Source organism: Bidens hawaiensis, unplaced genomic scaffold, assembly GCF_021521415.1.
Source record: "Bidens hawaiensis isolate Kalapana, Puna unplaced genomic scaffold, B.hawaiensis_p1.1 tig00008125_1, whole genome shotgun sequence".
NCBI lineage: Eukaryota > Viridiplantae > Streptophyta > Magnoliopsida > Asterales > Asteraceae > Bidens > Bidens hawaiensis.
The window spans coordinates 118239-134070 of record NW_027491578.1 but is presented as its reverse complement, the minus strand read 5'-3'; the positions used below and the strand labels follow the sequence as shown (position 1 = coordinate 134070).

General features: G+C 41.3%; 1 protein-coding gene across 3 annotated transcripts; it reads left to right on the top strand.

The window, feature by feature from the left end:
• Positions 1-1765: 1765 nt before the first annotated feature.
• LOC143637132 (uncharacterized) lies at positions 1766-15243 on the top strand. Of its 3 annotated transcripts, none has more exons than XM_077104578.1 (5): positions 1766-1906; positions 12138-12928; positions 13536-13964; positions 14591-14848; positions 14938-15243. In XM_077104578.1, exons 2-4 carry the CDS (start codon positions 12154-12156, stop codon positions 14758-14760), a joined length of 1374 nt encoding a protein of 457 aa, XP_076960693.1. In that variant the 5' UTR covers positions 1766-1906; positions 12138-12153; the 3' UTR covers positions 14761-14848; positions 14938-15243. The 3 variants fall into 3 exon arrangements, with proteins under 3 accessions (XP_076960693.1, XP_076960694.1, XP_076960695.1); XM_077104579.1 differs by having other exon boundaries at positions 14591-14856; XM_077104580.1 differs by lacking the exon at positions 1766-1906 and having other exon boundaries at positions 12112-12928.
• Positions 15244-15832: the final 589 nt, after the last annotated feature.

Genomic DNA, 15832 nt, shown 5'->3' with positions numbered 1-15832 from the left:
TACCGTAAGGGACAAGGTGTGTGGTCCTACAATTAACCTTGTGTAAAGTCAAACTTTGACTTAGGAGAGTCAAACTATGTAAATCTTTGATTTCATGTCAAATTAGTTAGTTTTATATCAATAATCAGTTTTGATAGTCAAGATTATGATTATTTATGTTTAGTAGATTGTAATAAGTAGTTTGCATTAAATGTCAACGGGTGAAGGATAGTCAACCCTAAAAAGTCAGCATTCGGTTGGTTAAAACTGTTGGAGGGAATATATGTTAACAGATAGAGGGTCCATATTGTATGTATTTAAAACCACAGGGTTGCAAATTGTAAGAGTAAAACGCTCTTTTTTGTAGAAAACCAAACTATGAATTCACGGTGGGGTCCTAATTGAAAATAATGCTTACCACAAGCCCATATCTACCGAAATGGCACCATGCATTTGGGGTTCCGCCACATGTGATATATTTACAATTAACTCTAAAAAAATTAAATAACGGTAATTTAATAAAAAAAACAAGATAGGTTATTTTGAGAGGGTTGAGTTATTTTACAAAAGCTAACAAAAATGAGAAGTGTGAGAAGACATAATTAATTGACATGTATCAAGTATGGACCAAGGGAAAATGGGTATAAAATTTATAGTACACATTTTTCCCCTCCACGTGCAAGTCACATGTTAATTTCCCCATCATTTTTAAACGTCTATAACTTTTTCATATGATATATTTTTTAAAGTAAAATTCACCATAATAAAAAGCGTTTTTTATCTTTAATATGAGTATGATTTTGTTACATAAGAATAAAAAATAATTTACATCATTGTGTCTATCATTGTGTTTTCCTTAAATACTAATAACACCGCTGCGTAATAATATGTAAATATAATGAAAAATACCAACACATTATCTAATACATAAAACACAATGATGAATACATATTTCACAATAATCTGAAACGTAAAACACAATAACCAATATATATATAACACAATGACCTGAAACGTAAGACACAATGGTAAATACATATAACATAATGACCTGAAGTGTAAAACACAATAGAATCTACATATTACACAATGACTTGAACGTAATACACAATGAACATAATGCTATTTTTCTCAAATTAAGTGAATATTGAGCACAATGACTAAAACAAATATGAGTAGAAAGACAAATGTTGAGTACAAAGGCACAATGACGAACGTATGACACAATGACGTAATCTTTGTTTTAATTTTTATCTTTAATATGAGTATCAATTGAAAAACACAATGGCCAATATCTATAACATAATGCATAGAAAACTCAATTAAAAAAAACAATAGACAACCAAATAACACAGTATAGAAAAACCCGTCAACTTTTCTTTTTATTTTTTATAACAATATGATATTCATATTAAAAATTAAAAAAATGTATGTTATTATGATAAAAAATGTTATATGAAAAAGTTATAGACGTTTTAAAATGATAAAGGAATTGACATGCACATTGCATGTAGAGAGTGAAAGTCATCATAAGTAGGCTATTACCTTCATGTATTTTCATCAATTTTTATTTTAAAATTAATTTTCACCATTCAAATATAAGTTCAATGGATTAGATTTCTTCTCGTTGTTGTATTTTGCATTTTAGCTTTATATTTTGAGAATAATAATATAAGAGTTAAAAAAAAAGACGTTAAACATATTTTGTGGTGGTTAATAAAAGCAACGGCAGGAATGTTTTAAGATTTAGGTGTTTGTCGTAACCAATGGAGATCGAGACAGGAAAGAAGGAAGGAGTCTTGTTGGAAACTTTCTCCACAACACTACCATGGGATGAATGAATATTATTAATATTAATCGTCTTCTTCGTTTCTCGTTTCCGCCTTTGCTCTAATTCGATCATCTCGTTTCGCTAGCTTCCTTACAGGTACCGTTACAATTCATCTATCTATACATATCTCTTTACGATGATCTCTGGATCTGATTCGGTGATCTTATTGTTTTAGATTTCGTATTCGGTACTTATTTGTTCATTAACATGTTATTGATCTGATTATGATTATGTTTGAGATGTTTTGCATTTCACATCGCCTTGTATAAGTATAATGATTGTTAATAACAAAAGGGTTTTTTTATTTTCAGTCGGTTGATCGGTTGCAAAATTTTCAAAACCGTTGGTCTGCGGTTTATACCAGAAACCGGCCATATGAAACCAAACCAAACTGTAAATGTTGAATGCATTTTAATTTTTTTATAATTTAGTATTAGATATGTTTTGGTATATATATTAGATAGTTAAAATATAACTGAACAAAGTATTTTTTTTAGGGGAAAGTTAACGTACAAATGAAATTAACGTGCTAATTGTGAGAATCAAGTAGAGTAATTATATGTACAAGTAAAGTAATTATGTAATTACTATATGATGTAATTACATAATTACTCTAGTTGTATAATATAACTACTCTATTTGATTCTCACAATTAACACCTTAATTTCATTTTTATTTGATCCAAACCCGTCTTTTTTAATACAAGTAAACTTGGCTATTACAACTTTAAATTAACCTAATTCCAGTATGAGTTTTTGTAATCTTTGTTCGTGTTATTATTTCGCCTCCTAGGTCTTCCATTAATGTTTACATTTATGTGGCTAAAATTATCATTCTTCATGTTATGATCCTCTCTCAAGTATCATTTTTTTATGCTTAGTTAGAACCAATGGTATAGTTAAATTAATAATCATTTTAAACAAAATTTATTATCAAAGCTTAATCTGTGAAACCAAATCGGAACCAGGCCGTTAGTAACGATTCGGTTTCAATTTTCAATGGTTCAGTTTTGGTTTTGGACAACAAAAACCGGTCTAACTGTTGGGCTCACAAGTTTAACTTAAAAACCATCGAAACCAGCTGAAGAAACACTAAGTGACCCCGGCAGATTACGGATAATCTGTGGGTTAAGTAGATGTTTCCCACGAGGGTTAGGTCCGGCAAAGATGGTTATTCTTCTGATGACCTGCAAAACAGACACCGTGAGCTCGTCACTGAGAAGGGGGGGGTACCTCCTTGTGACCACCCTCCGGCGTGAGAATCAGACTAGATTGCTCTGAATATGTGTATATTAAGAGAAATAGCTAGAGCAGATATATGATGGTATAAGATATGATATAAGATATAAGATGATCATACCGTTCCAAGGTGTTGGAGTATTTATAGCCGAAGGTAGGTTTCCAAGCAGGTACAGCCAGCTGTATAATATTCCTTTTCTACCAACTGTGGGCTACGCACGTGCCATGCTGGTGGTTGGTGGGTAGGCAGCGGCTGATAGTGACATGGCCGGCCGTGTACTATTCCTTTTCCACCAACTGCAGGCTATGTACGTGCCACGACAAGGGTTGGTGAGTAGGCAGCGGCTGATAGTGACATTAAGTACTAGAGCGTGCTCCTCGTCGTACTGTTGTCAGTGAGCTGTCGCTGCTTTGGTCAGATCTTGTCTATTTTGTCCATACCTTGGCAGGTATAGTACAAAAGATCCTCCAGAAGCGTACGGACTGGCTCATTTGGGCGGGAGTATTCCCGGCTTGCTCATTCCTTCTTCAGGTGACATTACTGAATTATTGAGAGTTAGTGCCTTGTGCGTGTAGCCTTGCTATTAGTGCGGGTAGCCTCCGCTGATGGCTTGTATCCGCAGCTGCGGGAACAGGCGGGGTACTTCACCATTGGGAGGCTTTTCCTGCGGGAACAGCTGGCGTATGCGCGTAAGGTCTTCATCTCTGAGCATGGTGGGTCCTGCGGAACCAGTTGGTCTTCGCGCAGACGTCCCTCTTCAATGTGAGTCTTGCGGTCCAACTGGGCTCTGCTGGGACCTACCTCTTCAAGTCCACCCAGTCCAATGTTCTTCTCATGAATTGTTAATAAGTGAGGTGAACTTTTGGACTTAAGCAAGGGGTTTTGAAAAGGGTTTTTAGTTTTAAGGTTGTCCGTGGGGATTCTTCCCGCGGTTTCCCTAATGTCACGTGCAGAAATTCCCGACTTTTCTGCTTGATCTTTGGGTATGATGCGGGTAGGTGTGTAACCTCCTCGCAAGTCAGGAGCGTTGAGTTTCACTTGTGTAGATTCTCCACGAGGTTTTGGTAGTTTTAGACATAGTGATCAATTATGTTAAACAACCAATTCCATCTTGGAGCTTTCAAACAATCTAGTTCTCAACATTCCCGCTATGCGGGGATGTTATTTCCCTTTCCACAAGCATGGCCCAGAAGATCCTTCTTGGTTTTAATTCCCTGCGAGTGCTAAGTATGTGAAGGGTTTCGCCTTGACACTGTACCCGCACTCGTCTTATAGTTACTTGACTCCCAAGGTATTCTTGGCTTCAATTCCCTGCAGGTGCTAAGTATGTAAAGGGTTTTGCCTTGACACTGTACCCGCACTTGTCTTACGGTTTCGTGGTTACCAAGGTATTCTTGGCTTCAATTCCCTGCAGGTGCTAAGTATGTGAAGGGTTTCGCCTTGACACTGTACCCGCACTTGTCTTACGGTTTCTTGGTTACCAAGGTAAGGGGGTGTAGTCCCTCTTATTTTTGAATCTTTGAATCTTTTTGAATCATTTTGATTTGCTTTATAAACGTTATATGACTTGCTCATGCATATTATAGTTTAATTTAGCAATTCTCCAAGTGCTTTGAATAAGTTAACCTTTCGACGCGCGCTTGTCAATAGGTTAATGTTCAGTTTCCTCTATCATGATTGTGCGGGTAGGACCGTCACTTTCCTTTAGTGGGATGACCAAACTTCACCTATAACTGACTTGCGTAAATGTTTTCCTCATGTTTTCCTTAGAAATTTTTGCCGTTTCTTGTGTTTATGCGGGTTTTGCCGCCGTCCACACGCAACGACTTCCCCATTTATTTATGCGGTGAATACCGGCATATCAGTGTTTTGAATAAGTATAAAGGTAAGACTATCAACACAATGTGATAAGGAGAATCATTTCCATTAGAAGTGGCTCTAGGCCTTTTCGTTATAAGTTTGGAATTGATCTACATGTAGCATTTGCGTAATTGAGCTCCATTCCATGTTCTTGGGATGGGGGTGCCATCGAGCCTTTCGAGCCGGTATGCGCCCTTTCCCAAAACTTCTTTGATAATGTATGGCCCTTCCAAGACCGGGGCCAGCTTTCCTGGGCGTTCTTGGTTCGAAGCCGCGTTGTTACGCAGTATGTAGTCTCCGACATTGAAGTTGCAGAGTTTTACCCGCGTGTTGTAGTAATTTTGCATTTGTCGCTTGTAGTTCTCTTCACGCGCTGCGGCTAAGTCTCTGCGTTCTTCGGTTAGCATAAGGTCTAACCGTCTTTCCGCATCATTGTCTTCTGGCTGAATCAAGACCCTTGGTGAGGGTAAACCAATTTCGACCGGGACCATGGCTTCAGTGCCATAAGTGAGGCTGAACGGGGTTTCTCCCGTACTGGCCTTTTTCAGCGTTCTGTTTGCCCAAAGGACGTGTGGAACTTCGTCCACCCAGCCGGATCTGTGTTCCAAGAGTCTTTTCTTTATGCCATCGACGATGCTCTTATTTGCTCTTTCCACCTCACCATTACCCTGCGGGTGCGCCACTGAGGTAAAGGTGTGGGTGATTTGAAGTTCTTCCAGCCACTTTTGTAGCTTCTTGTCAGCAAAGTTGGTGCCGTTATCGCTCACCAAATTCTGGAGAAGTCCAAAACGACAAATAATAAATTCCCAAATAAATTTTTTGATATGTTTTGCGGTTGTTTGGGCTAAGGGTTTTGCTTCTATCCACTTGGTGAAGTAGTCGATGGCGACCACTAGAAACTGAACATTCCCTGCTGCTGTGGGAAATGGGCCTGTCACATCGATGGCCCACTTCTGAAATGGCCATGAAGAGGTGACTGGAACAAGTTCATTCTTCGGGCGATGCGTGTTGGGTGCGTAGAGTTGGCAAGACCTACACTTTCTGATGTATGCCAGCGCATCCGTATGCATCCCCGGCCAAAAGTATCTCGCGTTGTTTAGCTTAGCTACAACAGCGCGTGGACCTGCGTGTACTCCACAGATGCCCTCGTGCACTTCCCTTAGGAGGTAGCCAGTATCTTGGTTGTCCACGCATCTTAGGAGTGGGCCAAGAAAATTACGTCTGTAAAGGATGTCATGGATGAGTTGATAGTTCAATGCTTTACAGCGTATTTTTCTTGCCTGTGTTTTTGACTCTGGTAGTATACCCGCCGCAAGGTAATTTATTATTGGTGTCATCCACGTTTCTGTGCTGGTTTGGATGACACAGATTTCCTTGTGCGGGACTGATGGTGCTCCAAGGAGTTCAATGCGGATGTCCTTTCCCAAGTGGGTGAAGGCTAATGATGCAAGCTTGCTTAACGCATCCGCAGATTTGTTTTCGTTACGCTTGACGTGTATGACCTTACAATCGTTAAAGTCGCGCATAAGGGTTTTTGCTTGTGCGAGGTACAGGGTCACTGTGTCGTTTACGGCCGTGTACGTCCCGTTTATTTGGTTGGCTACTAACATGGAATCCACGTGGGCTTCCAAGTTGTTTACTCCCATCTTACGCGCAATTCTCAGCCCGGCCAAGAATGCTTCATACTCCGCTTCGTTATTTGTACTTGGAAAATCCAGTCGAATAGCGTAAGTGTATTCTTGGCCTGCTGGGTTGGTTAGTTTCAACCCTGCGCCTGAGCCTTTGTTGCTGGCTGCTCCATCAGTGTAGAGTCGCCAGACATCATCGATGTCCTGTGCTGGAGATGGTTGAGCCTCCTCCTGGCACTCTTTCTCTCGCGAAGCGAGGACTTCTGCAATAAAGTCGGCCAAGACCTGGCCTTTTATGGCTGGCCTCAGCTTGTACTTTATCGCGTATTCTCCCAATTCTATTGCCCATTTGGCTAGGCGTCCTGACAATTCGGGTTTGCCTAGAACGTTTGCGAGTTTGAAGTTGGTGAGAATGGTGATTGGGTGACCTTGGAAATATCGTCTTAGCCTGCGTGAAGCCTGTACAAGTGCTAAGACTAATTTTTCCAGGGTAGAGTACCGGGTTTCTACGTCTGTTAGGACACGGCTAACATAGTAGATTGGCATCTGGATGCCTTTTCGCTCTACTAGCAGGACGGCCCCGGTTGCTCTATCTGTGGCGGAAAGGTATAGGATTAATTCCTCCCCCACTTCTGGTGCTGTGAGCGTTGGGAGTTCGATCAAGCGTGACCGAATTTCCTGAAAAGCTGCTTCCGCTTCTGGTGTCCAGCGGAAGTGCGTTTTCTTTAAACAGTTTCTCAATGTTGACACGAATGGGAACGACCTATCCGCATGGTTTGCCAAAAAGCGGTTAAGTGCGACTAGGCGTCCATTCAGTGTCTGAGCTTGCTTGATGGTAGTAGGTGATTCCATTTTGATAATGGCTTTGACCTTTTCAGGGTTCGCTCTGAAGCCATCTTTAGTAACAATGACTCCTAAGAACTTCCCTTCTTCCATCCCAAAGGAACACTTGCTCGGGTTGAGCTTCATGTTTATCTTTCTGAGCGTGTTGAAAGTTTCTTCGATGTCTTTCAACATCGTTTCTGGGTCAGTGCTTTTGATGACCAAGTCATCCATGTAGACTTCCAAGTTCCTCCCAATTTGGGCATGAAACTCTTTGTCCATCAGGCGTTGGTATGTGGACCCGGCATTCTTAAGTCCGAATGGCATCATTTGATAACAAAATGTGCCATCGGGCGTCCGAAATGCGGTTTTGTCCTGATCGTCAACGGCCATGTGGATTTGATGGTACCCCTTATATGCATCAAGGAAGCATTTAAGGCGAAACGGTGCTAACGAATCTACCTTAAGATCAATTTCGGGTAACGGGTAACAATCTTTGGGGCATGCTTTGTTTAAATCTTTGAAATCTATGCACATGCGCCATTGTTTGTTAGACTTCGGTACCATGACGGGATTTGCAACCCATGTTTGATATCTGCTAACGCGTACGATGCCCGCGTCAAGGAGTTCCTTGACTTGGGTTCTACACGCGTTAGCTTGTTCCGCCCCCATTACTCTGCGCTTTTGTATGACTGGCGTAAAAGCCGGGTCACACTTGAGCTTATGCTCTGCCTTACTTCGAGGTACACCAGTCATGTCAGCTGGTGTCCACGCGAAGATGTCAGCGTTTTTTTGTAGTAAGCGTTTGAGTAAGGTGCGCGTAGGATCCGTGACTGTTGGGCCAATGGTAACAGCCTGGTCAGGGTATTTGCCATTGAAGGCCCATTCTTCTGGTTTGGTGATGGTTGGTTTAGCCATCTTTGGTTTGGGTTTTGATGAGACAGATGCGATGCATACCTGGGGAATACCGGTGATCATCGCTACACCCTCAGCTGTTGGCCATCCCATCATGCCGTGGACTGAAGATACCACGGCATTGAATCTTGCCATCCCGTCTCTCCCGAAGAGAATGTCGTATGTGTGGTGTGGCTTCCTCATTATGACAAAGTCCACGTCTTCTGTGCGGGAGTGTTTCCCGTCTGTGAGAATGACGGGGAAAGATAGGATACCCAGGGGGTGTTTGTGCTGCCGTCGAACCCTTCCATCGAGGCGTAGACCGTTTCCAGGCGTTCCTTGTCTTCGTCGTCTAGCTTGTCGAAGAACTGTCTGTACATAACCGTTGACGAGGCGCAGTTGTCAGCAAGAGTGCGGGAAGTGATGTAGTGCCCCAGCTGGCTTTTGATGACGATAGGGCCTTCTTTGCTGGGTCCTCCCGGCACTCGCGAGAAGCGCACCTCAGCTTCCTTCCACGCGCATGGTTCTGTCGTTCGTCTTTTTCTTCCTCTGACGTTACTATGAACCATGTGGATGCTGATGTCAACGGGCTTTCGTCTGTTGCTTTTGTATCGGTTATCATTCTTCCCTCCATTCTTGATTGATGCCACAAGGTGTGTAAGTTTTCCATCCTTGACGAATGTTTCAACAATATCCCTCAAGGATATACACTCCTCAGTGGTGTGACCCTTTGTCCCGTGGAAGTCACAGGATTTGCTCTGATCCGCGTTATGTCGATGGGACCATTGGAGCTTTTGGCCATGGGAGCCTGTCGGTGGCGAATATCTCGGTGACGCTTTTGGTGAGTGGCGTCCACCGGGGGTTTCGGCTTGATGGGTGCGTGTTATCCCTTCCGCCTACTAGAGGGCGAGAGCTGGATGAGGTGTCAAAGTTTACCCTTGACTGCCTAATACCTAGCTTCCTCTTTTTGTTTTGCCGGGTGGTCCGGACGTTTTCTCTAGTCCTCTGCGTGTAGAGGTTTGTACTCTGGGGAAGATCCCTACCCAGTTGCTTTTCCGTTTCCGCGAAGCGTTTAGCTGCTGTCATGGTGGCATCCCATGTGGATGACATGCCATCTTTACCCGTTAAGGTGCGGATAAGCTCTGGGTATTCGGCGCCCTGGATGAAAGCGGCGCGAACAAGATCTTCGCTTATGGTGCCCAGACTCAGCTTTTTCGAGTTGAAGCGAGTGATGAAGTCTAGTAAAGATTAATCCTCTTCTCTAACGCAGTTGAGGATCGTCCACTGCTCTTCAGTATATTTCCTCTGTTGGCTGAAGTGTTGGCTGAACTTGTGTTGGAAGTCCGCCCAATCATAGATGTGGTGGACCGGTAAACGATCAAACCACGCCCTGGCCGCTCCAACCAGCGTCATCTGGAACATATAACACCACGTGGGTTCCGTCCAGTTGCTGACGGTTGCCCCCGCTATGAATCTGTTCAAGTGATCATCTGGGTCGGATATACCATCATAAGTGCCGATGTTGGACATCTGTTTGGCACTCTTCGGGGCTATTGCTTCCGCAATGTCCCTTGCAAACTTGGAAGTTCCCGCATTTGCAACAGTTGGTCTAAAGGTTTTGGAGAAGTCACGTGGGTTTCCCCCCGCGTTCTTTGGTTTGAAGGTTTCTCCAAAATCCCTTCTTGGTTGGAAGTCCGTTTCCTTGCGCTTCCCTTTCGCCCTATGACGAGGGTTTGCGTCACTGTCCGACTCCTCCCAATCATTATCCAAGTACTCGCACTCATTGCTCATGTTGAGCTGTTGAGTGTTTCCGAACTCGTCAGCCTGTTGGAGTGAACGTAAGCGTTCATCCAACTCAGCTTGGAATTCCTTCTGACGTGCTTCCGCCCACGCTTTAACTTGATCAAGTGTTTGTCGGGGGAGCCTCGTCTGTTGTCTTTTCAACTGGGTATCGGTGAATCCCAGTGAAGGATTGTTTACTGCACTTGCCCCGGCTTGGGTAACCGGGGTAGTGTTCGTAAAAATTGTGTACTCGCCGGTGTTCCCCTCAGTAGCTGGGGTTGTGGTTACCGGGGGTTCTTGGTCACTCGCTGGCCTTGGCACCGGAGTAACCTTAACCATCTTTCCAGAGGTTTTGAAAAAACTGAAAATTAGTTCTAGCTTTTATGCACGGATGGCGCCAATGAAGAAACACTAAGTGACCCCGGCAGATTACGGATAATCTGGGGGTTAAGTAGATGTTTCCCACGAGGGTTAGGTCCGGCAAAGATGGTTATTCTTCTGATGACCTGCAAAACAGACACCGTGAGCTCGTCACTGAGAAGGGGGGGTACCTCCTTGTGACCACCCTCCGGCGTGAGAATCAGACTAGATTGCTCTGAATATGTGTATATTAAGAGAAATAGCTAGAGCAGATATATGATGGTATAAGATATGATATAAGATATAAGATGATCATACCGTTCCAAGGTGTTGGAGTATTTATAGCCGAAGGTAGGTTTCCAAGCAGGTACATCCAGCTGTATAATATTCCTTTTCTACCAACTGTGGGCTACGCACGTGCCATGCTGGTGGTTGGTGGGTAGGCAGCGGCTGATAGTGACATGGCCGGCCGTGTACTATTCCTTTTCCACCAACTGCAGGCTATGTACGTGCCACGACAAGGGTTGGTGAGTAGGCAGCGGCTGATAGTGACATTAAGTACTAGAGCGTGCTCCTCGTCGTACTGTTGTCAGTGAGCTGTCGCTGCTTTGGTCAGATCTTGTCTATTTTGTCCATACCTTGGCAGGTATAGTACAAAAGATCCTCCAGAAGCGTACGGACTGGCTCATTTGGGCGGGAGTATTCCCGGCTTGCTCATTCCTTCTTCAGGTGACATTACTGAATTATTGAGAGTTAGTGCCTTGTGCGTGTAGCCTTGCTATTAGTGCGGGTAGCCTCCGCTGATGGCTTGTATCCGCAGCTGCGGGAACAGGCGGGGTACTTCACCATTGGGAGGCTTTTCCTGCGGGAACAGCTGGCGTATGCGCGTAAGGTCTTCATCTCTGAGCATGGTGGGTCCTGCGGAACCAGTTGGTCTTCGCGCAGACGTCCCTCTTCAAGGAGAGTCTTGCGGGTCCAACTGGGCTCTGCTGGGACCTACCTCTTCACCAGCGTTGAACACCCTTACGTAACATATTAATTTTTCTAAATTGAAAAAAATATAACAATATCATACTCAAATTAAAGAGAATAAAATGCTCATTTTTATGGTGTAACTTTTTTACAAAAACATTAACGTATGAAAAGGTTATGGCCGTTTAAATCATGGGTGAGAAGTTGATTTGAAATTGAAATTGAAATTGAAATTAAAAACATAATATGGTTAAAGATGAGAGGCAAAGTTGTAAGTTGGTTGAATTGTGTTTAAAAGACAAGTTTGCCCCTTTATACACATGTACTATATGCATTACTATTTGTAAAACTCTTATAATCAAGTGTCTTAATTTACTATTGTCTCATGTATTATAATATATAGTATATAGATATAGTTATAGATATACATTTGCAATTTCCAACACATTTTCAAGATTTTTAATGATTTTTTCAAAAGAAAAAATATTCATATTATTCATTTGGTTTACCGACTCAAAATTATATTCATTTTGTTTTTGTAAAATATCTTGTAATTTTTTTTTATAAATGGGTTAAACAAGTCGTGCTCAAGTCGACCCGAATTTATGTGTATGCGGGTTAGGATTGAAATCTTTAAGACGAATAATAATATGGATCGGGTTCGGGTTGCACATTTCAACTCACCAACCCAACATGATTAATAGATTTCATTTTGTTTGTGTTTGAAATAAATTTTGATCTTGATCAATTGAAAATCTGAAATCATACAGATCTTTTCATGGTGCAATGCCTACATTTATAACAGTAGCTTTGGATACTTTGATAGAGCCAAAAGCTTCAAAGCTGGGAGCATCAAGGAAATCTAAACCTGAACCGAAACTGGAGAGAAGGAACAGCAGTGTAGTTTCAGGTGCTGAAAGAAAGCCGATTATGAGAAATGCCACGATGACTGTCGAAAGAAAGCATCACTGGACTCAAATTTCGCCTGCACTTTACGCTACTCCCGAACCGACTCCACTTCCAGACTCCCCCTTATCATTTCCCACATCACCTTACATTGTTGACCACAAGAGGCGCGGTCCGCGCCTCTCAAAGACTTATTCTCAGGATGACACTGTTCTTCATCAAGCTGTTTCTGATATCACAGATGAAAATACCGTAAAGATCAAGAAAAGTGTAGAAGCGGAGGATATAATTATTGATTCTAGCAAGGCTTTTGATATCTCAGATGCTGTGTCTGGTGATCTCAAGGATAAACATGTCAAGTTTTACAGTAATGAAAATCTTGATGTTGGATCTCGACAGATGTTTGGCGTTACGGATACTGTTTCTGGTGATGTTGAAGATGCAAATGTCAAGTTGCTGCATAAAGCAGATAAACATGATGTTTCAAGAAAGTCTGATACGTTGGAACGAGATGGTGAGATAGATCATTTTTTTGATCCTCATGATTCAATGAGTGCTAGAAGCAACACTGATGGGGATACTAGTAATCATGCAGTCGAGCGGTCTTTAAATACCAACACTCCAGTAGTTGCTGAGTTTTATGATGCTTGGGAAGGTAATCTAGTTTCTTTATACATATATATATATATATATAAAGTATAAACATAGTTGGTTTTTTAAACAGGTTTGAATGGGTTGGCCTGGAATTACTTGATATACTATATTTTTGTGAATAGTAGGTGTTAAATGTTGAATATGACGACAAAAGGTGTATTATTTCAATAATAATCTAAGTTTTTGAAGTAAATGATTTTATTTGATTTTAATGTTATATGCATTTTAAGTACACTTTGAGCAAGTTTTGACCCATTTGATCAACACATTTGGCCTGTGGGGTTTCCTTTATTACTAAAGTTAGATCAGCCCGTTTGACCCGTTTCCTTTATTATTACTAATGTCAATGATAATCTGAGTTGTTGTCTTGCTGAAATAAATATATTATTAGGTTTTAATGTTATATGCATTAGAAATACACTTTGTGCGAGTTTTCACCCGTTTGATCAACCCAAATCGACTATATTTTCATGATTATGGCAACTCTTTCTTAATGTCAATTCATAATTTATCTGAAGTTCTTAACATGCAATTAAGATTAAAAAACCATGCCCGTTTAACAAGATTACAGACGCTAAGTGATGGTTTCATTTACATTATTTTGACAGAACTAGCAACCGAGACTGGAGTTCAGCACACTGCAACCAACATCCAGGGTGAACTACAAGAACTAAAATCAGGTTTTTTGATAGAAATGGAAAAACGGAAGCAAGCAGAAACGCGTCTAAACGACATGAGAAGCCAATGGGGAAGAATCCGGGAACAATTATCTTTCGTTGGGCTAACTCTTCCTGTAGACCCTACAATGGTGGATGATGAGTCACCCATTGACCCTGGTGAAGACCTCTGTCATCAGGTCAATGTTCTCAGATTTGTCTCGAATTCGGTTGGACGAGGAGCTGCAAGGGCTGAGCTGGAGGTTGAGATGGAAGCCCAGTTGCAGTCAAAGAATTTTGAAATCAATAGGTTGTTGGATAGACTGCATTACTATGAAGCTGTTAATCATGAAATGTCTCAAAGGAATCAAGAAAATGTTGGTGAGAGTCAAGTCTTCTATTACTTTTTGCAGTTCTCTTATTATCAAAAAGTCAGGATAATCACCAAAATAGGCAATTTGGCCCAAGAAACTAATAGAATAGGCTTCGACTTTAGCATTTCAAAAATAGACACATCGAAAACCAACGAATCAGAAAACGCCAATAAGCAAAGTCGGCTGGAATTTAGCCGGCCCTACATTAAAAAGTACATTGGGTACACAAAACAACCAATCTAGTAATTACACATGTAAAGTGTTGGCTAGATCTAAACTGTCAGCTAAAAGAGCCAGCTAAGAATCTTAGCTGGCATAAGAGAGAGGGCTTCTTAGCCGGCGGCTAAAGTTTAGCATATTTAGCCGCCGGCTAAAATATAGCTGACTCTTTTAGCCACTGGTTAAGATCTAGCTGGCACTTTACACATGTAATTATTAGATTGGTTGTTCTGTGACCCATTGATTTTTGTGCCAGTTAAATTTCAGCCCATTTGTCCTTTGATTTGTTGATTTGGATATGCTTTTTTTAAAGTATAAAAGTCGATGCCTATTTTGTTAATTTCTTGGATCAACTTGTCTATGTTGGTGATTTTCCAAAAAAAAAATCATTAATTTAAATCGTGTATGATTTAGAAACGATGCGTCGACTTAGGCTAAGGAGGAAGAGAAGAAAGAGGTGGATTTGGGGTTCAATTGGTGTTGCAATCACACTTGGAGGTACTGCTCTAGCATGGTCTTGTCTCTCAACTGGAAAAGGATCTTCTTCCACAGATTCTTCCGGAAGCAAACGTTCCGTTCAGTAAAAACTACCCTCGTTGGGTAATGCCAAAGATGATATGTAAAGACAGAGAACAATCTGACACATCAGCTTCCACGTCATCATTTGACCCGGTAAACTGGTATGTAATGTCGCCTTAAGTTCACATGTTTGCAATGTAGTTTTGTTAACATTAACATTAAGATTTATGGAAGTGATGCAGATTAGCATGGAGGTTGTTTTTACATGGATTTTCACTTTGAAGCCTTATAGGGAGGTAATATATGTACATAATATACGCATGTGCAGAGGTAATAAAATGGATTTACATACATTTTTGGCAGTAATAAAAGCATGATGATGATGGATGGAAAACTTTTACATGGTTTGGGATTTGTTTGTGAACCACTTTTTTACCGTTGGATCTGCTTTGTGACAGTGATAGTTTTGTAATTAAGATAAAAACAGGGTGTAGTTTATTATGGATGTTGAGTAAAATCGAACAACTCGTTCCCTATATCGCATGCTCGCTCTGTTCTCCCACACTAAGAAAACGTTTACGAAACCACATACGTTTATACAAACTAGTAGATTTTTCATCATAAATCGGACAAAATTATTTCCCTTCATCTACAATATGTCTCGTTTTCATATTCAAAAATATTACGCCCCAATAAATTAAAACATATAATTAAACATCTTGCGGAAAATAGACCCATTTTTTTTTATAAAATTTCGACATGTCTATTGGTAAAATAAACAACCCTCAAGATACATAAACCTGTTTAGACACCCAACGAAACCAATACAAAAGTGACCCAAACATACGTGGACACTCCGACTCTTAATAAACCAATACGGAGCTTATACTCCAAAACACCAATACAATCACAATGTAAAAGAAAGACTTTACAAAACGACTATGCATAATCATGCACCGCCCCAACTCCATGTACCCATCCCGTTGACCCGGTCCATTGATTTGATCACCAAAGCCTTTCACCATCCAAAACTATCACATGACATCACTCAATGATTAGTCATCTCACAATTCAATATTTCTATGGTATAATCACCATACATATACACGTAAACATGTGATTATCATCTAAACCAAA

Coding starts and splice junctions, on each gene's coding strand:
- LOC143637132 (XM_077104578.1), top strand. CDS start 12,154: ATGCCTACATTTATAACAGTAGCTTTGGATACTTTGATAGAGCCAAAA. Junction 12,929..13,535: donor GTTTTATGATGCTTGGGAAG/GTAATCTAGTTT, acceptor TTATTTTGACAG/AACTAGCAACCGAGACTGGA. Junction 13,965..14,590: donor AAGGAATCAAGAAAATGTTG/GTGAGAGTCAAG, acceptor TGTATGATTTAG/AAACGATGCGTCGACTTAGG.